The following is a 27,863-nucleotide window of genomic DNA, read 5'->3' as shown; positions in this document are numbered from 1 at the left end:
TTATGGACACCTGATCTTTGACAAAGATGCCTAAACCATACAATGGAAAAAAAAATACCATCTTCAAGTGTTTCTGGTCTAACTGGATATCTACATGTAGAAAAATGCAAATAGATCCATACTTATCACCCTGCACAAAATTAAAGTTGAAGTGGATCAAAGACCTCAACATAAACCATAAAATCAGACACACTAAACAGATTAGAAGAAAAAGTGGGGGAGAGGCTTGACCTCACTGACACAGGAGACAACTTCTTGAACCAACAGCACAGACTCTAAAGCAAAAATCAATAAATGGGACCTCATGAAACTAAAAAGGTTCTGTAAAGCAAAGTTCACTGTTGTCAGAACAAAACGACAGCCTACAGATTGGGAAAGGATCTTCACCAACCCTATATTTGACAGAGGGCTAATATCCAGGATATATAAAGAACTCAAGAAGTTAAACTGTAGCAAATCAAGTAATCAAATTTAAAAATGGGGTACAGAGCTAAACACAGAGTTCTCAATAGAGGAATACCGAATGGCAGAGAAACACTTAAAGTAATTGGAAATCCTTAATTCCAAGAAAAGAAGTATGTCAATGCCATTATTTCTACAATAACTGGTTTTTGCAGAGCATCAAACTGAACATGTATTGAAATAAAGAAATTATCATGAGATAAAAATATTCTAAAGAACATTAACAACTGATATGCATTGATAATAATTTTATATTTGGAAGAAAAGAATAAATCTACCTCAAAAAAAGGTGCACACAGGGTGTTTAAACTGTGTGTTTGTGTGCATGGGAAATTCTCTCTTTAGTCCATGAATATGAAACATAATATACTCACAAGATATCAAGTTGTGAGAAAGACTGGGGAGGTGGCACTAAGGACTTGGAAAAAAATAAATATATATATATATATATATATATATATATATATATATATATATATATATGCCCACACTTATATTCTCAAGGATTGTTCCTAAGAAGCACAGGGAATATGAAAAGTATAAATGTGTTTTAGAAAGTTCTAAATGTAGAATCCAACTATAATGTAAGAGAAGATAATTATAAGTATTGATTGAGGTGATGTCAGTAACAATTGGCACTACAGTCTTGAGGATGAGAAAAAAATGAGCCATGGCTGACTTGAGGCCCAGCAGCTAATGTTCTAACCAAGAGGATCTGGCTTGCATGAATGCAGAATAACCTCTAGACACCAAAGAACACATAAATATCCTGATTCCAAAGCAATTTAGAAGGAGGTTATATTTAACCTCCTTCCCTTTCTTCTCATTTAATACAGAAAAAGTAGCTGTGCTGTAGCGAGGATTAGAACAAGAAGAAAAAGAAAGATTATCTTTGGTCCATGTGACCATGAACAGTAATGCACATGGTGAATTCTGTTCAGGTGCTGTTTGAAGATCCTCTGAACACCCATAAAAGTATTTTGAACACCCATAAAAGTATTTTGTTGATAATCTTTGATGCCACATCCTTCACAGCTATCACAGATGCTGTTTCTTACAATGAATTCCTGAGAGGTTTTGCATAGTAAGTTATGTGTGAACATCGATACATTTCTTCCTCAACTCATGTCTCAACTCTCCTCAAATAGCTGACTTTATGCTCTCTTTCCCAAAGGAAATAAATCTTTCTGGAAACATTAAGAAGAGGAAGAGAGATAAGAGACAGACCAAAGGGAGGGACACTGTTAATACTATTAGGGTGAAACCTGCAGGAAATATCACATAGCTGAAAAAATGACTCACTGATGAAATGTGTTTAAAGGGCAGTAATATGATAAAATAAAATGAAACTCGTTTATGATTTTTCTGTATAATGTGACTATCAGGTGAATTAGAGTTAAGGAATGGAAGTTCATGTTGGAAGTGTTGCTTGGTAGTACAGTGCCTGACTAGTTTGTAGAAGGCTTTGGATTCAATTCTCAGGACAAAAACAAGAAAGGAAGGAAGGAAGGAGGGAGGGAGGGAGGGAGGGAGGGAGGGAGGAAGGAAGGAAGGAAGGAAGGAAGGAAGGAAGGAAGGAAGGAAGGAAGGAAGGAAGTTAGTTCAATTTGAGAAAAAGGATTATTTTATTTTGTACTATTCAAATGTCGTTAATGTCCTAGCTATGGTCAAATCATAGAAATAAATATAATTTCATTTTTAAGGCAGGATCGAATTCACTAGCTCAAGATTTAATAGCAAATTTGGCACCCTTGTTTGCAATTTTCTTTCCCTCTTCCTGTGGGTCTATAAGCTTTGAGAGGCCTCTCAGAGTGCTCTGAACTGCTTGATTCAGTAAGAAACTCTTCTTTCCTGTTTATTCTTGTCTAGGATTCTATGTCACAGGTCATGGGTTTCAGTGACAGTAGAAGCTTTCTCCTGTCAGTCTCCTACCCAGTCCCCAAACACACGCAGGGGAGGTGCCTTCTTAATGTCTGAAGCTGTACAACTTAAAGTTTTCTTCACAGTGACAAAATGTTTGAGAAAAGTAACTCCAAGAAGTGAATATTCATTTTAGGGCCACATATTAATGGGTTCAGTTCATGATTAACCACTTGATCTTGCTTGGACCATGATGGGGTAGAACATCATGATAAAAGGGCATAAAGAAATAGAGGTGCTGACCTAATGATGCCGGGACACAGACAAAGAGACAGGGAGAATTGGAATAAAGTGTAACCTCCAAAACATAGCACCACTAGCAGGGGTCAAAGGCTTCAACATATGAGCCCAGGGACATTTGCTATACCAACCTTAAAGTCCTACCCCTAGTCCCCAAGGCACATGTCCATCTCTTATATAAGGCAAGATACATTTAGTCCATCTCTAGGAGTCTTTAAATTCTCCACTGTTGCAACATTGCTGTAAAGTTCAAATCTAAAGTCTCCTGAAACTAAAGGCAAATTCTCAGCAGCAAACTCCTGTAAAAAAAAAAAAAAAAAAAAAAAAAAAAAAAAAAAAATAAAGGAAGATGCCTTCCTCCAAGAACAGTGTAGAGTGAATATTCCATTCTGAAAGGGAAATAAAGAATAGAGAGGAGGGACTGACCAACAACCAAAACTCAGCAGGGAAAGTATTAAAAATCATAGTTTTGGGGAGACATGGTTGTGCCCACCTATAATTCCAGCACTGTGGAAATTGAAACAGAAGAACTGGACTTTTGAGATCAACCTGGGCTGCAGTTAGACTCCCCTCTTCACCTCTTCCCCAGGCAGTGTTTAGGACAAATAGTTTCAGTAAGGTGAAACTCAGATCATGGGTGGTCTTGTTCCTCTAGACATTGCCACCTGCAAGCTGGACTCTACTTGACTTTTGTCTCAGCTGGATCCAAAAAAAAAAAAAAAAAAAGCTTTTCTTAGCAAACACTCTACTTTTCCGGAATCTCTAACTTCCTGGGGTCTCCATTGTGTCTGTAGCTTCAAAGCCTTGTCAAAGATTTCCCGCAGAGATCCCGGCTCTCTCATAAGCATTGCCTGGCCTCCTAGGTTTTCCCTTAAAGTTTGATGGAAGCCTACATAACTCCGCAATTCTTGCATTTTACATGCCTGCAAAATAACATCTCATGGGTGATATCTAAACCAGCCCCAGCTCCAGCAGTAGCTTCCCTTTGAGCCCCATCCCCACCTCATTTAAACAATGGCTACAGTTACTTCAGAGTAGCCTCAAAGCTGATCCTGGGAAAACACTGTCTAAGTGCTATCCACCCTGAGCAGTGTTCTCTCAAGAGAAGGTCTTCCAAATGTGTTTATGTGCTCACTCCTCTGGCCAATGTGCTTTTCTTTTTCTTTTTCAATGGTTACTCCAGTCCATTGTATGGCCTTCTTTTTAATGATGCTGATGTCCTTAACACTTCATGTGGCTCCATCTTTTGTATACTCTTCTCTGGAAGAACTCTAGGCTTTTCCAACATCTCCATTCTTTCTTCTTTGGGTTCAAAGTTCTCACGATAAATCCGTTAAACGCAGCCAACAATCTTCGTGTTCCATCCAGAGTTCCAAATTGCCCCACTCACCCACTGACAACAACTTTCAGCTTGAATGTCTAGTGGCATTAACACCTGGGGTTTTTTTTCACAATTTTTTTCTTTATTAATTACACTTTACTCACTTTGTATCCCCCCCCCCGTGGTTCCCTCCCTCCTCCCATCCCAATCCCTCCTTTCCTCCACCCTCTGCATGCATGCCCCTCCCCAAGTCCACTGATAGGGGAGGACTTCTTTTCCTTCCTTCTGATCCTAGTCAATTATGTCTCATCAGGAGTGGCTGCATTGTCTTCTTCTGTGGCCTGGTAATGCTGCTTCCCCCTCAGGGGGAGGTAATTAAAGAGCAGGCCAATCAGTTCATGTCAGAGACAGTCCCTGTTCCTATTACAATGGAACCCACTTGGAGACTGAACTGCCATGGGCTACATCTGTGCAGGGGTCTTAGGTTATCTCCATGCATAGTCCTTGGTTGGAGTATCAGTCTCAGGAAAGACCCCTGTGCTCAGATTTTTTGGTCCTTTTTTGTTGTGTCAGGTTTGAGAGATGCTACAAGGAGGTGCAATAGCTGATCACAATGAGTAAGGTGTTTGGGTTGTCTCTAAGCAGTCTCTAATACTTAGCAGCATCTATAAGAATTGTTTATCTGCTGTAGTCAAGGCTAAGACCTAAGATGGAGAACGCAGCAATGTTCGGAACTATCTGAAGGAGGAAAAGATGTAGACAGCAATCTTTATAATGTTCGTACTACGCATGTGTACGTAAAAACACATAAGGCACGTAACTCCAAAAGTGTTATGATGGTTAACTTCTAAACGTTTCCAGGACACGGAAATTAATTCAGAGTGTACTTTGTCTAAATTCTGGTGATCTAACATAATTGAATAGGCTATCATATATTCTATTAAAAAAAAACTGTTTTAAGGCTTCCTATAGCCTCTGGATATTTATGATTCGAAGTGGCTGCTAATTCATATTCCTTCCCATAGCACAAAAACTGTGAGAGATCTCCATGTCATCTCTGTGGGTTTAAGTTATGTTTTAATGTAAAATACAAAAGGTTAATTACTGTTCATAGCCTGATGCTTCTGTGGGAATATCTGCAAGTTATTTATTATCCTTCCTCTAGTTAATTATGGTAATTGTGTTGGATTAACAATGTCATGAGGAAGAATGTTAATTAATTTAATGAGCACATTTTTGTGTGTATTTTCCTGTGTTTCAGTTGATTTATCTTTAGTGAACAATGATGACAATGCCATCTATTTCTTGGGAAATTCCCTTGGCCTTCAACCAAAAATGGTTAAAACATACCTGGAGGAAGAGCTTGATAAGTGGGCCAAAATGTAAGTACCATGAGAAAAGGTGTAATTCTACATCTGACAGGAGAGTTTTGAAAATTATAAAAGGTGTCTGATTTGGGCAAGTTACACCTTTAGTATTTTAGCACTGAGGAAAACCTTATTGACCATAATTTTTAATACTATAAGATTTTGATGAAATAATTTAGGATCAGAATAAGGCCAAATGGCAAGTTTGTGATAGAGGGAGAGTAAAATAATATATTTAATAAACATTTAATCCTCTTTTCCACATCTAAATCAGTGTAGCCATTTAATTTCACATGGTTAACAATCACCAAAAGAAATTAATTTACAGTTTTCAGTGTTTTGTGATTAACTCGTGACTAAGCAAGCAATTCCATCCAAAGCATGGAATCCAGACTTGTTAGATAACAAAAGGCTGGGTGACACCCATGGTCATGTGTATCCTGAGTGAGGTGTATCATCTGATGTTAGCATTTTTAACCTCCTCCGGTTTCCTCCTGAGTAGACAGTGAAAAGACATCTATTTCCAGGCTTGCTACATAGGACTTCTTGTATGAGCACCCTTTTCCCTCCTGTGCCCTGTGTTTCCATGTAGTCTTCTAATGCCTAACACATCTCCTTCCCACCCTTCCTGAGTCCTCAGCTCCTGTAAACTATCCATCTCTGTCATATATTACCTCTCCCAAATGTCATCTTTTCATTAGCACACAACAGTTGTACATATTGATGAGTATATCAGGGTGATATTTTGATGTACATTTATGATATGTACCGATCCGCTCAAGGTAATTGAGGCTCCCATCTAGTTATCATTACTTTTTGAACCTTTCAAGGTCTTCCCGTTTAGTTTTTATAACAAACATAATAGCTTACCATGAATTATGATCCTATCAGTTTTATAAAACACTAGAAGTTATTACTTCTGTCTAATTGAATTCAGATGCTCATTTTTAACTCTCTACAATTTCCCCTTGAGTAGACAGCTTAGAAATATCTATTTTCATTACTTTCTTGTTCTTAGGAAAATAATCTGGTTTTATGTATCTTTTCTCTTTCCACAGTAATTACTTATAAAACTGAAATGAGATATATTTACTAAATATTTAATTTTTGTCTTATTTCTGAACTGTAAACACAAAGTATTTTTAAAAGCCCAACATATTTTTTAAATGTTTTCTCTGATTATTTAAAAAATATATTATGGAAATAAGTCTCACCTGCAGGTCAGGGGACTACATTTCAGAGAGATAAAGCCACATTAAATACGAATTCTGGAGCAGGCCATTTGGTGCTCATAAAATCTCATGTTTCATGACCTTTCCTCCTTCTCTGTGCTCCGTCACACTTGGAGCCGTTTAGTTCATACTGCCTATGTGAGGACTGCTACCATGACTCTCAGGTAACACTGCAAAGTTCTTAATTTCCACGGTTAAGAATGAGAGCTTGCAAAATTAATGCAAGAATGGTGAAAGGCTTATATAATTTATTAAGCATGTTATAATTTCATCTTCATGACTTTTATGTGTAAGCTTCAAAATACACATCATCGCATTTGAAAGCATTTTGGAGTAGAAGGGTTTAGTATTTAATAAATGAAGGTCACAGTTAATAAAAATGGTTGATATTCATTTTGGTCCTTAATGTTTGAAAGCAGAGTTAAAGTGGATGAGTTTGCACTTTTGAAAGCGTCTTCCCCCCCCCCCCCTTGAATACTCGGGCAGCCAGGCTTTGCATTTTCCTGCTCTAAGTACTTAGAAGATGCCACCCTGCTGCTCCATTCATTCCACATCATCCCCAAACCGCTGAGGGCCCGGCTGATGATTGTTGAAATGTTAAAATTATGTTTCAGTAAAGGGCCTGTATCTCATAGCATCGTCTATTGTTGCATTTCACTTTCGTATTCTGCTTTGTGAACAGAGACAAAGCCAGAGACTTAGTTAAATCTTCCTAGTGCTCATTAGATAAATGACTCACAGAGGAGCGTGCTTTAAGGCTGAAGGCAATGAAAATGGAATTAAAGGCCTTTTCTGGGCAAAAGAGATCCACCCATTCTTGCTTTGAATGTTTTACTTCCACCTTCCCTCAGCCCTGGGGACCTAGTGAACCTTGTGGCCCTGCCTGCTCCTAAAGAGCAGCAGGGTTTCAGATGCACAGACACACTTCTGTCCCGCCCTCCCTTTCCTGCACAGCACTGATCCAAAAACAGTTTTTATTTATTTTTTGCTCCCAAAATATGTAATTTGAAACCCCACTCTTAGCCTTTTCTGTATAAGACTTTGTTGGAAAGAAGTTGTTTTTTTTTCTTTTTTTTCTTTTCTCTTTCTTATCAACTTAGCTACAAATAATGAGAGGGCCTGCGAACTTTTTGAGAGCAGAGAGATTATTGAGAGAAAGCAGGTTGTACAAACAGACAGAAAACATTTCCTTAATGGAGCAGCTGGCCAAAGAGCAGGGTGTGAAGAATAACTTTAGTGGCTCATGGGGGAAACGCAGGAGTCTCCGTGGGATCCTCACAACCGTGCTGAGGTTAGAGAGCAGTGTCCTGGGCTGGAAACTTACAGGAAAGAAACAAGAAAACCGACTTTCTCCCTCTGGGTTTGAGTCTGGGGCCGCCTTACCTTAAGGAGCCCTCATGTCAAGTGTAGACCGTTTCTCTTTGAAAAGTTGCTCTGTGTGCGCCTGTTTTCACTTAAACAGTGGTGGCGCTGTGGCGGGCTGTCTGTCCTTTCAGTTCCATTTCTGACTATCAATTTCATCTCTGTACTAATCTCCTCCTGTGCTGTTTGCATCTAGATTTTGACTTCCCAGTGTTGTGGTATCTTGCAGATTCGTTATCATTCTCTTCGGGCACACTTTTGCTCCATGGCTGAAACTAGCCAGGTCTACACCACTCTCATTTGATCTATAGATTCTCAGTCAAGGAAAGTTACAAGCTATAGGGCTTGTTTTTTTTTTCCTTTAAAAAATAACAATATAAAAATGACAAGTTTTGCTGTGGTATTTTTATACAAAATATATTTTTGTTGATCATCCACCCTCTTCTTGGGCCTCCTACTCCCCACTTACAGCATTTCATTTTCAGTAGTTCCCTCTCACCTCTCATTATCTTATGTACTCTGCTACCCTAGTCCCATCCTCCAAACATCTGTTATCCGCTATACAGTTCCTTTTCTAGTTTCCTGACCTACATCCATACCCATGTTCATATACGGTCTCATGATGCAGAACATGAAATACCTCTTTCTGAGTCTGGGTTGTTTCATGTTATATAATGATTTCCAGACCCATCCACTTTAACATAAATTTCATTTTCTTTAAGGCAGAGTAAACTCTTATTTATGCATGTACCGCATTTTCAATACCTCTTGAAAGAAATCTAGCATAATTCCTTTTCTATCGCACAGAATTCAACATGGGATATCCAACTCTCTTTATACATGCTACAGATTAGCCTTTAGTCCTTTAGAATATGTCCATAAATAGTACTGAGACCTCGAGAAATGGGCACCTTTGAACTCTGTGGAAGCTTTCTCACTCATCTCAGGTAGACTTTGACTCAAAAGTTAGAGTGCCAGAAACTCATGGTCACACAAAACGTGTGCTGAGTCAGTAGCTCATAAATTTAAAAAGTGAAATTTACAGAGTGGGTGACTTTTAGATACATGTTTGATTGTAAGGAGTTTACCAACAGAAGAATCAAAAACCTACGCAGTAGGCGTAAATACACTATCCCGCCACTACTCCGGGAGCCTTTAAAGGATTTACAATAGAAGGCTGGATGAGGTATCAGGAAAGCGTGCCCTGCTCAGTGAATCCCTCAGTTTCAGTCTACTCTTCCTAACAGCTTCCATGCAGTGGTGCTCATTTAGGGGAAGAGAGGTTAAGGGGAAACCAGACCAGGAACCAGAATTTCTTTGGGATTTCTGACTTCTAGCTAGAACAAAACCAAGGACAAAAATACAAACTGGTAAATATCTTTGCCCATTTGTTATGCTGTCTGTTCTGATGGCTGACAGTTTCTTTTGCTATAAAAGCTTCAAATTTACTGAATAGTCTAACATGAATTACAGTTTGCTGTCTCATTGGTAAAGACAATATTAAAACACATAATCTTAACAATAGCATTAAGAGTATCAGTATACTTTGACAAAGTGAGATGCCATTCAGGGCTATGGACGTCAATGAAAGAAATTTCATATTCTTTTTGTTGCACTCCATTGCAGACATCCTGCCTATCTATCTACAGCTTAACCTCCTCTTGATTGTAACTGATCTTATACTCTATGAACACCATGCTTGATTACTAATACTAAAGAAAAATTAAGATCAAAACACTTACAGCTATGTTTTAGTGCTGGGCTTTATAAAAAATCTAAAATAATGAAACAACAGAGACTGAAAACTTTATAAGGAAGAGAAATGAATTTTCTCACAATTCTGCAAAATTGAGGCATGGGAAGACTTGGTACCTCCTAAAGGCTGCTCTCTGCTTTCCAAATTCTGCTTCATACCACGTCACTGGTGATGGATGGTACTTGTGCCTTAATCACACCTTTTTTTGTGAATCCTATTCAAGCCTCTACCCACATGACTCAAATCACTGTTTAAATCAGTGGATCTCAACCTGTGAATCACGACCCCTTCAAGAGACTAATGACCCTTTCACAGGGGTTGCCTAAAACAATTAGAAAATATAGATATTTCCATTATGATTCACAACAGTAGCAAATTTCAGTTATGAAGTAGCAAAAACAAAAAAAAATTAAGGTAGGAGGTCATCACAACATGATGAACTGTATTGGCTGCAGCACTAGGAAGGTTGAGAACCACTGTACTAAATGCTGCACTTCTTTTTTTAATAGCTAATTTTTACAATTTTTTCACTTTGTATCCCAGTTGTAGCTCTCTTCCTTATCTCCTCCCCTTCCTGCCCTCCCTGTCTTTTCTTCCCTTATGTCCCTTCTCTAGTCCACTGATAGGGGAGGTCCTCCTCCCTTACTGTCTGACCCTAGCCTATCAAGTTCCACCAGGTTTATCTGGATCCTCTTCCTCTGGGGGCTGGCTAACTTACCCCACCAAGGGGAAGTGATCAAGGAGCAGGCAACCTAGTTCATGTCAGAGACTGGTCTCTTCTCTCTTTACTAGGGAATCCACATGGAGATCTAGCTGTCTATGGGCTACATCTGAGCAGGAGGTCTAGGTGTCTAGGTCCTCTCTATGTATGGTCTTTGGCTGATGCATCAATCTCTGCAGTGCCCCCTGAGAATTGTTTTTTTTTTTTTAGCTTTGTTGTTCTCCTTGTGTGGTTGCTGTCTTCTCTGGGTCCTTTTGCCTTCCCCTCCTTCCTTAAGACTCCCTGCTCTCTGTGCAAAGTTTGGCTGAGTCTCTACATCTGCTTCTATCACCTGCTGGGTGGAGTCTTTTAGAGACATCTGTGGTAGGCTCCCATTCTGTTCTCTCTCTTCTACTGCTTAAGGTGGCTATCTTGTTTTCCCTTCTGAATGAGGATTAAGCATCTTCCCTAGGGTGCTTCTTATTGTTTAGCTTCTTTAGGTCTGTAGATTTATGTGTGTTTATCCTATATTATGTGGCTAATATCCACTTATATCATGCATGTCTTTCTGCTTCTGGGATACCTCACTCAGGATGATCTTTTCTATATCCACCCATTTGCCTAAAAATTTCATGATTACCTTGTTTTTAATAGCAGAGTAGTATTCCATTGTGTAAATGTACCACAATTTCTGTATCCATTCGCAAACTGAGGGACATGTAGGTTGTTTCCAGATTCTGGGTATTACAAATAAAGCTGCTACGAACACAGTTGAGCAAATGTCCTTGTTGTATGGTTGAACATCTTTTGGATATATGCCCAGAAGTGGTATAGCTGGGTCTTGAGGTAATGCTGCTCCTCTTATTACAGTAACATTGATGACATACTTCTTAACTTACTACTTCTGAAGAAAAATATCAGACTGTAGTTGTACAAAGTATTTTTTCTACAATTTCTATTTATTTAAGAAAAAAATTGTACTCTCCCCAAAGTTTACTAAGAGCTTTTACCCCCTGTTTGTTTTAAAATCCTTATTATTGTTATTTTGCAATTTGATTTTCAGTCATGAGTTTTCTAAGGTTAATCTGAACAACTTAAATTATGTTTTAAATATGTGTTCTGCCAAATGAAATTTGTACAATTGTAACATTTTGAAATAGGAAAGTTGTAGCATAACAAAGACTTATTTGTTATATAATTATCAATGAAATTTTGCTATAACCTTGAACACGGTATCATGAACCAATTACCCCAGCACTCAAGAGGTTGACACAGGAGAACTGTATGTTTGAGAACACTCTCGGATAAAGAACAAGATCTTGTCTCAAGAAAATAACTATCCTACAATATAAGAATATTGTACAATATATCCTCCAATAATAAGAAATAATAGTATTCTTCAACCCTATGGTATGTGAGAAAGGATAAGCTATCAGCTTATAAGATTTAAGGGAATGTTTTATATTAAATATTTACTAATGGCCTGTATTATTTAAAAGAAAGTAACATGAATTAATACCTCATAACAATAAACTTCAGTGAGAAGGCAAAGAACATCAATTCTAAGAGCATATTGTACACTGAGAAGCAAAGCATATATTACAAAGTCATATATCCCTAAAGACAGAGCCTAGAACCATGGTGTTTAAGTCATCTGCATGCTCAAGTCTGCTAGATCAGTGTTGTTCTTCAGGAACATTCTACGTGGCAGACAGGGAATGATTTAAATGGCAATGTGCTTGTGGACAGCGTGATGATGAAGCAGACCAGAAAGGTTTTTACCTTAAGACCACTTAAATATTTTTATTTAACTATGAATTTCTTCTTTTAAATAAAAGGGGGCACATGAATGTTAAAAATACATAGTTCAGAGTCATTGTTAGCTAGTCATCAATTAGGTCACAGATAAAATTGTACTTCATTAAGAAAAGCTGTGAAAATTTATTGATTTACTTACTGGGAAAGCTTTCTAAAATAGGGCCACTTCTCATTTTGTAGGATGGGTAAAATACTGTCCTATTTGAAAGAGAATCCAAGTTTCTATTAACTTCCTAATTAGATGTTATATCCTGAAATCTAATTTCATGAGCAAATATTGCTCATAGGCACCTCACAAAACACACCACTCCTGGCAATGATTAATGTTCTGGTAATGGGTTAACCCTTCATAGTTATTTTCCAACATTTGTAAAGGATTGCAGCCATGCTAGGCTTATTTTAAGCAACCTTTAATGAAAGCAGTCTAGCATCTTTCTTAACTCTAACACATATGTTTATAACTGCACTTTAATCTACATCAATTCTTCCTAATGACAGGTCACTTTACTTTGGGTTTATTTGGGTAAAATGCTCTAAATACATTTCACTACCCCAGGCTAGCGGGCTGACAAAATGAGGAAGTAGTCTCCCTGTGTAATATTTTAAAGAGAGGGAGATGCCAAAAACCTTGCAGGGAGAAACATATCCCTAAAGATTATTACCATGGTGTCTACCAGAGTGAGAAGTAGGTGGCATAATATTCTGAGATATAAATTCTCTGAGGCAGAACATAGAATTTTACTACCTAGATGTAATAAGATATATTGTGCTATCAGCAAAGGCCAGGGAGCTCTATGTGATTAAAATAAAAAAGGATCCAAGTATCTGCCTTTAACTACCATTTAATGATAATGATTTTTGTCTTTAACATTTATATTGGGAGTCTAGAGAGGCAGGCTGCAGGCTATGCAATAACAATATGAATAATAATAACCAGCAATTGAATTGCCCTTTTCTTCCTCCTGGTTCTTAGCAGCCTATGTTTATTCACATAAAGTCCTCCTCCTTCATCTCAGCTTATGTGGTAATGGAAAATTAGCCAAAAAATTCTTGTTATGTACCACATGTTGATAAAGGCGCTTTAGCACTAGATTTACATTAGGAGAGATGAGTCAGCAAGGGAGTACTGTGCGTCCATCTCTTTTATATGCTCTCATTTACTTTTCTGCTAATCCTTTAAAGAACATATCACTCATTTATTTAATTTTACCAATGTGGAAAAGTAACTTCCTGTAAGCTCCTTAAAGAGGTGGTTTCCATTCCGTAGAGACCTGAAGTTGACTCACACTATAAATAAAATACAACTGAGAAACATTCGAAATGTGTTTTTTGGTAGCATGGCATCAAATGTGTAGGCATCTCAGCTCAACACAGGCAGATGAGAATTTCAATGGTGCACATAAACCTTGACTTCCCTTAGATTAAACGCATGTGCACAAGACTTATTTTCTAGTCTACAGTGTATCAGACTAAGACCAATCCATTTTAGAGTTATGGAAGACATGAGCCTACAACAGCAGACTCCATGCTCTTCCACACACCTTGTTTGATTCCGTTTCCTTGGCTTTCTCAAGTGGATTATTCTTCCTCATCTGACGGAAATTTCATGATACTGAAATACCCTTTTCTATTATTCTGCATCCCCCCCCCCCATTCTGCTAAAAAATTTACTGCAATAATAAAACTGAACTGGGATATGATAATCCAATTGCTAGAAAATAAGTAAAAATGTACTGTTGATTATGATTGTTTCTACATTTTATTTACATAAAATACTATCATAAGTATAATTATCTATGTATTTTTATTTCATTGATAAATTTTAACCCCCAAACAATACAGTATATTTATTTATGTATAGACACTACTGTAGGCTATAAGTATGTAATTAGAGTTCCCCAATAGTCTAAATTTTCAAAACAAAGAGAAATATTATAGCTTAGACAGGAAAATGTTTTTAAAAAATAAAATAGCACATGGATAATCTCACCTCCACAACAGTTTTAAAAATGTAAGCAATAAAGGAAGGATGACTCTTAAGCATACGGTACCCAGGTATGACTTCTTGATTTTAAAATGTTATGCATTAGTATTATTGCACGAATAGTACAAAAGTAGGCATACTGGTTACTTGTCTTGTCACTGTGACCAACTGCCCAAGAAGAGTCAACTTAAAGAAGCAAAGATTCATCTTGAGTAATGGTTTGAGGATATGGTCTATCATGGTAGGAAGAGTGTGAAAGTGATTGCCGCTCTCTGCTCCTGTGACAGGAACATGAAGCTGTTTCCTCCTATCCTAGTAGATTAGGAAGCAAACTAGGGCATGGCATTGCCTTATGAACCTCAGGTTTACCCTGAGTTACCCACTTCCTTCAGCTACGCTCCACCTTTTAGAGGACCTATTACCTCCCTTGACAGGGCCACCAACTTATGAACACATGTTCTGGGACACTGAACCATGGAAGGCATCTTAACCTCTAGACTGAAACAATAAACACATATACAAGTATTTTACTTGATAACATTTGAAAACAAAATCACATACATACATACATACATACATACATACATACATACATACATACACACCCCACCATCAGAACCACACAACTAAGAAATGTTCATGTCCCTTTTCAATTTCAGGGGAGGCTATGGTCACGATGTAGGGAAACGCCCTTGGATTATAGGGGATGAGAGCATCGTAGGCCTTATGAAGGACATTGTAGGTAAGTACAAAATACAGTGATTTTTTTTTAAGAAGAACTGTGAAGATGTAGTTTAGTTATAAAAGTAAGTGAGAGATCTTATTGACTAATAATATATTAGTAATTACATATATATACACACAAATATATTATATATATATATATATATATATATACACACACACATATATATAGTAACTAGTACACGCACACACACACACCTTTAATGTTGTTATCCAAAGGTTTTTATGGGGAATATATTATCAGTATATATAGTACAAAAATAATCTGTTCTTTTCAGCTCTCTCAATTATTTGTTTGTATACTTAATTCTCTACTTTGTGGTACTAGGGATGGGCCCTAGTTTTTCACTCAAGATATGTAAGTATTCTCCACTAAGTTGTACTCAGGCATGCTAGGTATCTGTGTGTTTTTAACACAGTCTTTCTCTGTCACTCAGACTATGTCAGACGTCTTGCCTTGGTTTCTTGAGTCCTGGGATTATAGGCATGTTCAGCCCCTATAGACTTTTAAACCCTACTTATCACCTTTTATGAGGAAAAGCACATTTCCTTAATTTATAATCAAATAATTTTTAAAAATATAAATGAATACTGTAATGCTATAGCATGATAAACATTAATTTTCATTAATATGTTTGGTGTGTAAAGCACTGAAAGAATCATTTCAATTTAAATCTTGGTGAGCTATTTAAATTGAGGCGGAGCCATGTACAAGACCAAGGGTGAGGTGTGGGGCTCCTGAGTTCATGGCAAACGAGGCTGCAGAGTGAGACCCTATCCTAAACTTGACTGACTCAAAAATATGAACAAAGGTTTATTATTCTAAGTTTGTGTGTGTGTTAGAATAAGAATGGTCTCCACAAACTCGTATATTTGAATGTTTGTTTCCTAGCTAGTAGACTGTTTAACAAGGATTAGGAGGTGTGGCTTGTTAGAGTAGGTTTGGTTTTGTTGGAGTTGGTGTGTCACTGGGGGTGGGTTTTGAGGTTCATAAAGCACATTCCAGGGTCCATCTCTCTCTGACTCTTGCCTGCTGGATCCGGATGTAGACTTTCAGCTACTGCTCCACACCATGCCTGCCTGCCGCCATTAACCCTGTCATGATGATCATGCACCTTCTGGACTGTAAGCAAGACCCCCAATTCAACGCTTTCTTTTAATAGTGGCCATGATATCATGCTTCATCAAAGCAACAGAGAGGAACTCAGTCTTCCTCCCTCTCTCTGTCTCTGTCTCTGTCTGTCTGCCTGTCTCTGTTTCTCTCTCTCTCTCTCTCTGTGTGTGTGTGTGTGTGTGTGTGTGTGTGTGTGTGTGTGTGTCTGTGTAAATGAATAGAGGTGTCTGCATCTGTAAATGAATAGAGGTGTCTGCAGAGGCTAGAACAGGCCTTTGAATCCCCAAAACTGAAGTTCCCGGAAGTTGTGAGCTACTCACAACTCTTTGTGAGAGAAATATGGGCCCTTAATCACTTAAAACTTTAACTGTAATATGACTAGTGCTATTTTGTGGCATATAATAAGTTTCCTAAATTAAATTTTGAATCCTATTGGTGAAATTCATGATCTTTTAGATAATGAATCAACTATTTGTTTCATTGGCTTAAATATTCAACATTTTCTAAAATTTTATGTGAAATTTAAAGTATATTATACTTTTACATTTTTTGTATGCTATCTGAAAATTTTTGCTGTGCTTTAGGATATTTTGAGTTTTCAAATGGTTTTTAAAATCTCACTCCCTTATCACAAAGTATAAAACTATCTTGTTTTTTCTCATTTGATTCTGGGCAAATAACCAGAAGATTTAATCAACACGGACAACAAGAAGAATTAGAGTAGAGGAGCAAGACTCAAATGCAGGAAGACTTATGGCAACCCATTACAGTGAAAGGAGTGGATTGTTTATTCAAAAATAATTACTGATCCTTTGCTGAAAATCCAAAGACTGTAGTGAGGAATAAATGAAAACAGAAAAGAATCCCTGATTCATCCTGACTGCACAACAAAAATTAATATGCACACAGCCTCTAAAACACAGGGAAGCCCAAAACTCATTACTGTGACTCACGCTACCACAGAAACGGAGTTTTCAGTTGACCGAGTACCGGACATATGCTTGGAAATGCATTTTATCAGAATTCACATTTAGAAATTCCTTAAGGAATTAGAAAAAACTATGTAAACTCTCAATGGGAAAAATAGAAAAGCGAAAGAAATGATGTCCCTGCCATTTGGGAAGTTTGTTAGCAGGAAGAGAATTGCTAATGGCTTTTGTATAAATAAAAACAAACAAATACACAACAAACCAAACTTTAACCTTCTAATGAAAAAACAAACAAATGGCAGCCCTTGCATTACCCTGGTAATCATCTTTCAAAGGTTTGGAAATTACCAAATCAATCACATGGGGAATATGCATTAAGATAGGAATAAAAGCAAGAGAGTGAAAGACTGTATACACAGTATCCAAATGACCAACTCCTATAAACTCCTGTAGGTGGCCTTCAGGCTCCCCCTACATCAAACTGCTAGACAAGGCTGGAGGTTTGGAAACAGGGGAAAACAGACCAAGAAGGAGGGATGGCGTGCACGCCAGTCAGCCCAGGCTAGGCTGCTGTAACAAAGTGCCCCATACGGGAAGACTTTTAAAAGACGTGTGTTTTCTCTCTGATGCCAATAGCCAATTCTCTCTGCATGCCCACCAGGCTCTCTTCCTGGCTTCCACAAGCCAATTTCACTTTTTCTCCCAGTGGGATTAAGACCTCACAGCTGTGACCCCAGTTATCCTTAACTAACACGGGGGGATGAGGGCCTCAGCACATGATCTTGAGAAGACACACTTAATTCCTAACATATAAATGTAAACAGGCTCTTGACGGTAACCAGATCTCACCTGGAGACTGTGTGCCTTCTCTGTGCTCTAAACCTAACGGCTCAAACAGGGGACCATTCCTTCACCCAGCAACTCAGCGGGAGCACTGTACTCTAAACCATATCACCTGCTTAAGGATCACATTTTACACGAGTGAATTACCACGTTGTCTGTTACAAACATTAAACTGTGAATCAAAAACTTGCAAACAAAAATAACTAGTTTTCAGTTTTGTTCCTAATGTGCAAATTTCTATGGGTTTAACATGGCTGTATTATGGAATCTGAATATTTAGTGCACACTGAAAATACCACCTCCTATGACGAAGAAAGATGACAGAAACAAAAAAAGCAAATGTGTCTTCATGGACCAAAAGTATAGCTACTGTGAAAGGGCTCAGAAATCTGAAGTGCTGCTTTTCGGGCAGCACAAGCAAAGGCTCACAGAGTGGGATGTGCATTCAGAGCCTCCACAGGAAGCTGTAGGGTATGTGTGCAACCTGGATTCTGGGATCTGGAATACAATGGTCCAGGGTGCCAAAGGGCACCCAAACTCAGGAAGGCTTGAAGCACAGCATGACCTGCTATCCTGGGAGGCTCTCTGGAACCAGCACCCTTGATCCAGCTGACAGGAATACCCTGTGCATGATAAAAGAGGAAAACCACATGAAAACACTCTGGATTATAGGTGCTGGTGGACTGAATAGCTGTTTCATAGAGCATCTATGAAGTTTCAGTTTTTGGGTATTATTTGTAGTTGTTTACATTTCAAGCAGACGACAAAGGGAAACTTAAGAACACATGTTTACATCAATTCAAAACGAGAATGTATGTTTCCTTAGCTGGAGAGAGTGTTTGTATTAGAAGTTTTTTGTTAGGTAACAACTTCATTCTACACCTGTTATTTTGTGTTTAGGATTTATCATTCTCAAAAGGGGAGTTAGGATGTTTATATACAGGCCAGGAAAGATGTAATATGATATTATTTAGTAAGATTTATTTATAAAGCTAATAAACTCTGCATAATTTTACTTTTGACTATTTAAAAGTTTATAGGGCTATTGCAGCTCATTAAATGTACAAGTATTTTGTTGCTCAATAAATACATGCATGTCACATAAAGATAGCAAAAATTTCATAGCAGTCACCTTCCACTGTTATTAGTGAGGAGAAGAAAAAAGACTGTAGATATTCAGTATGTTTAGAAAAGAAAAAAAGGGAGGGCCTGGATATTTTTAAATTTGAAGAATCTGTCTTAATTGACCTCTGCTTTGTGAAAATATATGTAGTTTGCAAATACTGTACAGTGCCCTGTAATGCATGTTTTGATGCCTTTCACACAATGGAAACCAGTTCTGACACCGAGACTGTGTTAACAATCATGTGAGTAAATTCTGACGCTAGCTTCCCAGAGTTAGTTCACATCCCATAGGTTAGAGTTCAATCCCCATCTGCTGCCCCCACTTGTGACACCTGCCATAGGTCTGTCCATATACTGGGATTTCTACAACTGGTTGTGATAACAAGACAGCAGGTCACAGAGCATAAAGCACACTTTCTGTATCCTAACCAGCTTATTTTAAAGGACAAAACCCAGCACAGCAGCAAGATAGCTCGGGGACACATGGGAGCAGTGCAATGGGACCTTGTCAAGCTTATGTCCTCGGTGTCAGGTCTGCTCTCCAGCTCAGAACCCATGGATCTGGGTTCTCTGGGACTCAATGTCCAGTTTGTGCCAAAACAGGAAGTCGTAAGTAAGATGACACATTCCGACCATCTAGTCACATGACCTCTTTTTTTACTTCACTTAACTCACACCTTATTAGGATGACAGAAGACCTTCCTGTCATTACAGAGATCAATGAGTTTTGGGTCTCTGTACCAAAACCTTGGAGTAAAGAGCCAAATATATGAGACATTTCTTCCTTCTTTGCACTTTTTTACTGGAATTTTGTATTAATTAAATTAGAAATGTTTCACATCCCAATGTAAAAAGGCATATAAAAGGTAATTATTCTTGAATTGTCAAAATTCTATTTTCTATACATAAAACTCAACAAAACAATTTCCCAAAGCCTCAAATTGTACATTAAAAACATGAGTATCAAGTTAAATACTTGGTTTTGTGCTGTGACTCTGTTTGACCAGTGAAATATTCCTAGTTTATTTCACTGTCTATACAATATAAATTTCTGATTTGTACAAAAGTGAATTATAAGCAATATTGTTAAAGATTAACTTTTATGACTTAAATGAATACTATACCCTAAATTACTTCTAAAATTGTATGTAAAAGAAAAATACTTATTTCTTAATATAAACCTAAAAAATCAATTCAGTGCTTACATTAGTAGGAATAGCTCTTTTTTTTAACTTTTTTTGATTATGTATAAAAGCACAAAATTAGATTTATAAGTTTTTTGATTGGTTTTATTTTCACTTTAGAATTGGGAAATACTTTCCTAAAACAAATGTTGTATGACACTAACTAATGTCTACTCACCCTCATAAAGGACCATACAAAAGACAAAAGTGATAATTTCACCAAAGTCCAATTTGATGACCTAATTAGTTTATTGGGATAACTTACAGTAATGTGGGTGACACAAAGGCAGTTGTATTACTGATAACCCACCACAACAGAGGCAATGACTCACAAAAGCTTAAACCTTGGGGCTATTTGCACAATTTAAAGGTAGCTCAACAGGTTGGAAAGTATGCCCTTAGTAATCCTACTGCCTATTAATTTTGGGGAAGAGAAAGCTTCATGTATCTGGTAAATTTTAGGGAATTTCTGAGACTTATGAGTTCTCTCACTGAGTCTAAACAAACTTCCCTTTGCAACTTCTTTAGTTTGAAGGTGCTTGCTCAGAAATGAAATGTTTGATTTCAGAGGAAGTTTCTCTAGAGACTCGGAAACTTAACGACAAGAGTGTTTGTCTAGCAGAATCAAGGCCTGTCCAGGAACTAGCATTGGAAACAAACAAAATAAATTTCTAACACAGCAGCAAAGTATTTCCGTACATTAAGTAGAGGAGTTTGGTTTTATCCACAGAAAAGAACAACAATAACAACAAACACCAAGACAGAAAGGTGAGACAGACTATTCATTTCAAAGTTAGTTTCCTTTCATAGGACAGAAAAAGAAATTGGTTATATCAAGTTCCTGTGGGTTACTTGCTCTGTGAAAGAATTAAGGCCCAGAAAATGTTATTAAAATGTGACCTGTTTAGAAATCTGGCTATCTCTCAGGTCTGAATTGCTAAGCTTAGATAAGAGATTGGTTTCATCTGGATGACTTGAAACATGAATGCGATTTCAGGTCTGGCTTATTGGAAATGTAGGAGTTTTACCCAAATCGATGGTTTTTAACTTAAGTTTTGTTCATTGTGTTTGTAAAAACCAACCAAACAAACAAACAAAATGCAGGATTTCCTTTTATCTTTCTTACAAAGAGGTTCTGGGGGAGAAAATATATGCAAATTTAATGTAACAATAATTGTTAACAACTTCAAAGATGTTTCTTCTCTATATATTTTACTGCATTGTTTTCTCTCTCTCTCTCTCTCTCTCTCTTTTGTGTGTGTGTGTGTGTGTGTGTGTGTGTATGCATGTCTGTACATATATATTCTCAGATGGAAGCCAAGGCCTTGCATGCAGTAGACAAACACTCTATCATCATGCTATGCTTCCAGCTCAATTGAAACTTTTGTTATTCTTTCTTATATTGAATCATAGGAAACTTAAACTGTCTCCAGAAGACGATATGGTTTAAATATCATGAAATAATTAAAATAACAGTGAAGTATAGAAAAAGTCAAATTACTTTTCATTACTTGTTAAGTTATCTACATATATCATAAGCAGACAGACATGTCTTATTCTGGCCATTGTTGGATCATTTATTTACTTAAAATCATAGTATTTAGTTTAGTATAAGATTCTTCATAAAAAAATTAAAATAGGGCAATGACAGTTATGCATATACATTGGCCCTAGAGACAACAGGAAAAGAGACAGTGAAAAGCCATATTTATTCAGACATAAAAAAATTCAATTTTGAATATGAAGAAAAACTATTAATAAAACATTTTACATAGCGCCAACAATTCTACAACACACGGCACATGGAGTAACTTTCCCTTATAATTAATGTCATATTGTCAAGATGCTAGAAATAGATGTGCTAGAGAATATTCTTAGGATTATTATTAAGTCTACTTCCCTTGGATACATAAAAATCACCAAGGGCTAGATGCATGGGTTTAAGCTTATAACAATGTAATATGAACATATTTGCTTTCTGAAAGCTGTGGTTGACCATCAGATGAGCAATGATCCCCAGGTGATCTGCCTCAACTGCCCCAGACCCTCCTCCATGTACTGGCCCTCTCTACAGGCCATAGAAATTTTCGACTGAAAAAGTTCCTTGGGACTTTGCCTAATTACAGTGCTGACATCAAATGCACAATAGCATTTGCACCTGCTTAATAAAGTAGAAAGAAGATGATATGACAGTCCAAGTGGGCTCTCCTACCAGACGGTAAGGAGCTTGGGGACTTGTGCTTCTCAGATTGCAAAAACCTTGAAATTATATTGGGATTAGAGCGACAAAGAAGGAAATTGGTTATGAACCTGGGTCTCCCATATTTGATTTATGGGGACTGTTATAAAACAGTGCTTCCAAATGTAATTCTGAACAAAAATCATTCTTATCTGTGAGACTTTGGGTTAGTTCTATTTTCATATCAGATTTCAAGTTGATATAATGAAGAAAACCCACAGTAGATTTCTCATCTGGTTGCTAAAAGGGCTGTGTGAAATAATACGAGTTGCAGATTTCAAAGTGTCGGTGCACTTCCTGACCCGAGTCTGTAAGGGTTCAGCTCGCTTTAGGTTTCCAGGTGTGGCCATTTAAAGACTTCTAGAATGTTAAAGTATTGATGCAGGGTAAAGTTTCCCTAAATGTTACCTTGCCAGGCTTCAACACAAGAAGGCAGTGCTTGCATTTAGTTGCAAAAATAAACAAGCAGGGAACATCCACTTCAGATGAAGCAACTTCAACTTTGACATTTATCAAAACAAACAAACAAAAAAAAATCACAAGTGGTCAGCTCAAGAGGAAGAGCCTTCCGAGTCTTGAGCATTCAGGAAGCTTTAAAAAAGCTGTGCTCTGAATAATTTTAGGTCATGATGTTTCTTCATTAATTCAAAGAAGGCTCTTAGGACCAGAAAGGGAACAAGGAGAGGCAACTTGAAAGAGTTTCATTTAACTTGAACAATCTAATCTCTTAGATAATATTGAAATATTGTAGAACAGTGCTTTTTTTTTTCCATAGGTACAACTTGAACCCATGAGGTCAATTAGGAAAGCTTTCTTTTGAAAATAGACTAGCAATCAGTTCAATTGGTATTGCTCTGATGTTAAGAATAATTTACTCTTAAGTGCCTCTAGTTATAATAACAGTAAACATTTATCTTAGTGTTTTAAGACTTTAATACGAGCATCGCTTTTGCATATACCTGGGTATGCAATGTTAAAATAGGTGAATCCTGTCTTTGGACTGGGCTCAGCAGTAGGTTAAAATGGCATTTGGTGAAGTGCTCTGGTGAATTTCATATGAAGTGGTCAAAGTTGGTATAATGGGCTGGGTGTTAATAATCACCCAAACCAGTGAGAGACTACTGACAAATAATTGTTTCAAGAATGCAAAGGGAGGGAAGGAGAAATGCCACAAGAGTAACTCAGACCATTACCATTTCGTTACCATCACATTTTAGGTCCTCTAAAATGAATAGTGTATCATGCGACAGACCAATATTTCATAGAAAGCAGTAGTTTTAATCAATATGTAATACTTAAGCAAAAATAAACGTCTGAGTTTCTCAATAAAAGCTTGTCACTAATTTCTTCCATTTCTTTGTTTTCATCTAACAACTACTTAATTTTCTTACAGTTATTATTTGTTTTTAAATGTTCCCCCCATTAATTCTGCTCTCTTACCATATTCTTTTCTTCCTTTTTTTCTGTTCTACATTCTGCATTAATTTTTTTAATAAGTGGTTTTCACAATAAATACTTGCAAATAACAGAGACTCAATCACTTGATCAAGACAGATGCCATAGGATAGAGTTTTACTTCAGAAGGAACAGCAAAGCAAAAATGGTGCAGTGTAAAGAAACAGCTAGGATAAAGTTGATAACATTCATTTTAATACCATAGTTCAAAAGGTTCTTTTGTGGAAGAGAAGGCATATGACATTATCTGCGATATAAGCTTATAATAGCCATTTTTATGTCTAGAGATGTAGAAGGAGTTTGTTTACCTGGAACCTTGATTTCAGACCCGCCCCCCCCCGAAAACGACCAGGGTTGTCTTCTAACACCCACCACTTCTTCACCAATTGTACAAGTACAGGCGAATGGCTATGTGAATATATGAAATCATCAGTTAAACACTCATTTCCAACTACCTCACTCCAAAGAAACTTACCCTGGAGTTCATTAAACTTATTATTCCATTGACTTCTGTGTTTCTAAACTGAACTCCATCACAGGTGTGCCTTTAAGTAAACAATGGAATACCACCATATTTTTTCTAGTAACGTTATGAACTTTCTGAAGGATATTTTCCTCATCTTTGGTGAGGAAATTATTCCCCTAAAATAGTTCCAATTTTGTTTTTCTGTTTTTGTTTGTTTGTTTGGTTGGTTGGTTGGTTGGTTTTTTAACATCTGGAAACTTGAATCACAGTAGGTGTGAGAGCTCTCTGAGTTGTCAAGTCCCAAGCGTAGGCCCTGTCTCCCATCTGCTTCCAGTTCTCAAACCTTGGGGATCAGGTCCCATGGTGAATTTTGAGTATGTTTTTATCAGACAGTACACATTTATATTGTTGCTTTCTCCCTGTGAATGAGTAAATCATAAAGGTGTTTAAGCTGTGATATTTTGCCTTGAAGCTCTTTTGTTTTGACCACTATGGGCAATCTCACTGTGGGAACTGTGAAATATGTTTGGCAGCGCTGACTTCTCTTACTAATAGTGAACTTTAATTTTATATTGAGAACAACTAGCTTTAAAGATCTGATTAATCTTAATATCATTTAAAGTTCATTTTCAAGATACACACACACAAAAAGCACTTTTTGGTGATTTTGCAAACTGATAATAGGATAAATTCCCCTGAGATTTCAGGTCATAGAAAATGATTATTATTTTGGCTTTCTTATTTATAACAACAGAAGAGGAATACAATTTTTATCTCTGTCTACATGTACATAAGTCCAGGTATAATTTGATGAATGGATCAGGTGGGGAAACCTCCATTTTCATAATGACACCTCAGTATGCCCTTATTTCTAATAACAATGATACGATTGAGTAAAGTCCCAGCCTTATTTTTCAACTACATTCCAAACCAACTAGAGAACCTCAAGTATGATCTATTTTTTTAATGATTATTTTACAGGAGCCCACGAGAAAGAAATAGTTCTAATGAATGCTTTGACTGTAAATTTACATCTTCTACTGGTAAGGTTCTTTCCCACTTGTGCTTTGAGTTCTCTCATTTGATAGTCTGCTGTGTTTCTACCTCAAATTCATAAACTTCTGGTAGGATATTTATTCCAAGATGGCATGTGAGATTATTTATTTTTGGCAAGAATGCTAGACCATGATCTCATGGTTCCTTCTTAAACATGGAAGAGTTGCCTCTAAAGACCTTTAGAGTAACGAGTTATAACAGAGTAGAAAGAAAATAGTAATGGTACTTGATATAGAAAATTGCTCAGCAAGAACACTTACAAGCAAGCACTGAACCTCTCAGAAAGGACATTTTCCTTACGTTGACAAAAAAAGTTGGTTGTTTCTGTCATTAAGCTAAAATGTACCCTCGGTAGTAGAACTCAACCCTGTCAAATATATTTCAGTCTTATAAAGTTGTGGTTGATCATAGTTATTAAGACAAAAGAGCTGCATGGTAAAACGCCACAGATTAAGCACCTTTGAAGTTTAGTCATACACAGAGGGGGAAAAACAAAGTAAATGTTATAGTCTGATGGAAACATACAAGAGTATGTTTTGAATCATGTCTAAAAGCTCAAACATCCTCAGTTGTGACTCCCAACTAAGTTACTTATTGTCTCTTTAATGTTGATTAAACCTTTCAGTGTCTCTGAGAATTGGAATTACCCTTTGTAATAATGAGGACAACAGTGTCTTCCTCATAGATGTGCAGGAACCAATAAGGTAATATGAGAAAATTAATTTAGCACCCTGGCCAATGATGAGCATCCTGCTGACAGGTGTTGTCATCTGTATTGGAAGAGGTGTGAAGTGTATTGTCCAGGGGCTGCCTGGAGAAACGAAGCGGCCAGTGAACCAGCAGCATACTTCTGGCTGGTGCCTCTCAGAGGGGTCTTATGCACATTTAGCTGGACCTAAACCAAAACGTTATAAAGCAAACTACAAGATGAGGGAAAAGTGATAAAGGGAACCAAGTTGGCAATGTAAGATATGTAAATAAGACATGCATAGAACAAGCTATTTCACTCTCACTCTAGAGAAATTACCTTTAAATGCTTAAGAAGATAAATTTTCAATTAACATTTAGGTAAAGCTTTAGAATTTGTTTTTATCTGCTTCACATTTTCCTCTGAGTTTGTTTTCCATTGATAAATGTAATGAGCCAATATCTTCACCCTCTTCATAATTCACTGGAAAGTAGGCTAATTGAAAAGGTACCCCTGTCAGTTATCTCGCATGTTTAATTAATTAACGTCTTTAAAATGTTAGCGCTTATAAAGTGAAAGTGTGGCATAAAGGAGCAAATGAGTAAATTCTGCATTAATGCTTCTCAATAACTCTGTTTCGTTGTAGTTATCATTCTTTAAGCCTACACCAAAGCGGCACAAAATTCTTCTAGAAGCCAAGGCCTTCCCTTCTGATCATGTAAGGATTTCTTCAAATTATATTTATGTTCTTTCTACTCTTCCTAGAGGGACATATCATTTCCCTGATTTGAATGTTTATTTGCTAGTCATTTCCAAGTAAACTGAGTAAGAAAGATCTGTCAAGTGCTTTTGATTTAAGTATATTTTTCTTCATAGTAGATTTATTTCTTTTGTTCAAGCAAAACGTGTTCAGGGAGAAAAGGACTGAATGGGGACATTGATTTATTAGTCTTTTTAAAGATATTGAGCAAATCGCTGCCTAAATCAAGTGTGTTTAGAAATGTTTTATTAATTCTTGTTGCTGTATTATTTTATGAAATCAAATCAATACAAGCTCCACTGTTTAACCCTTTAGCAACATTAAATTCTCATATAAACTTGTATCTGTACCTCTTTGTCATAGTATGCCAGCAATACTTATTGATTTCTTTCTATGAAGAAATACTAAAGATTACAAAATGCCAATGCAGGGAGATGGCTAAGCCAGGAAAGAGCTTGATGAACAGTCATAAGGACCTAAGTTGTAATATCTGCCACCCACAAAGAAAGCTGAGTGTTGCTTTGTGGACCTGGAGTCCCAGCATGGGAGACAGAGGGACAAGCGGATGCTTACGGCTTACTGGACAGCCTGTCTCTTTTGGCCATAAGTCCCAGTGTCAATGAGAGGCTCTGTCTCAAAAATGAGGCATAGAATAATCAGGAAGGACCCTTGACATTGATCAATGGCTTCTATGTCTTCGTGAGAACACACACAGGAAAATGTACACATACATAAACTCCTGAGCACAGCGAAGATTAGAGGATATTTATGTGTGTGTTTCACTCAGATAATGATTCTTCCTGATCCATACACAGATAAAACCTTGTCGTTTCATTTTAAAGAAACTTGACACATATCTTTTTGATTATTCTATGCCACATATTGTAATTTTTAAAATAATTTTATTTTCTGTGCATTGGTATGAAAGTGTCAGAATCCATGGAACTGGACTTACAGACAGTTGTGAGCTGCCATGTGGGCACTGGGAATTGAACCCAGGTCCTTTGAAAGAGCAGACAGTGCTGTTAACCACAAAGCCATCTCTCCAGCCCACATATTGTAATTTTAAAGCATGTAATTCTATTAGGCCAATAAATG

At 37.1% G+C, this 27,863-nt stretch overlaps 1 protein-coding gene across 3 annotated transcripts in view; it reads left to right on the top strand.

Moving 5' to 3' along the window:
- Window positions 1–27,863, top strand: part of Kynu (kynureninase) — a 169,621-nt gene that overhangs the window by 57,198 nt on the left and 84,560 nt on the right. For all 3 annotated transcript variants that reach the window (XM_055600717.1, XM_055600716.1, XM_055600718.1), the window contains exons 3-6: window positions 5,205–5,325; window positions 14,822–14,904; window positions 25,243–25,304; window positions 26,652–26,723. In XM_055600717.1, coding sequence (XP_055456692.1) covers window positions 5,205–5,325; window positions 14,822–14,904; window positions 25,243–25,304; window positions 26,652–26,723 — 338 coding nt within the window. The remainder of the gene's footprint in view (window positions 1–5,204; window positions 5,326–14,821; window positions 14,905–25,242; window positions 25,305–26,651; window positions 26,724–27,863) is intronic.

The sequence above is a fragment of the Psammomys obesus genome, unplaced genomic scaffold (assembly GCF_907164565.1).
Source record: "Psammomys obesus unplaced genomic scaffold, mPsaObe1.curated_primary_1811, whole genome shotgun sequence".
Taxonomy (NCBI): Eukaryota; Metazoa; Chordata; class Mammalia; order Rodentia; family Muridae; genus Psammomys; species Psammomys obesus.
This window is presented reverse-complemented; position numbering and strand designations above follow the sequence as displayed.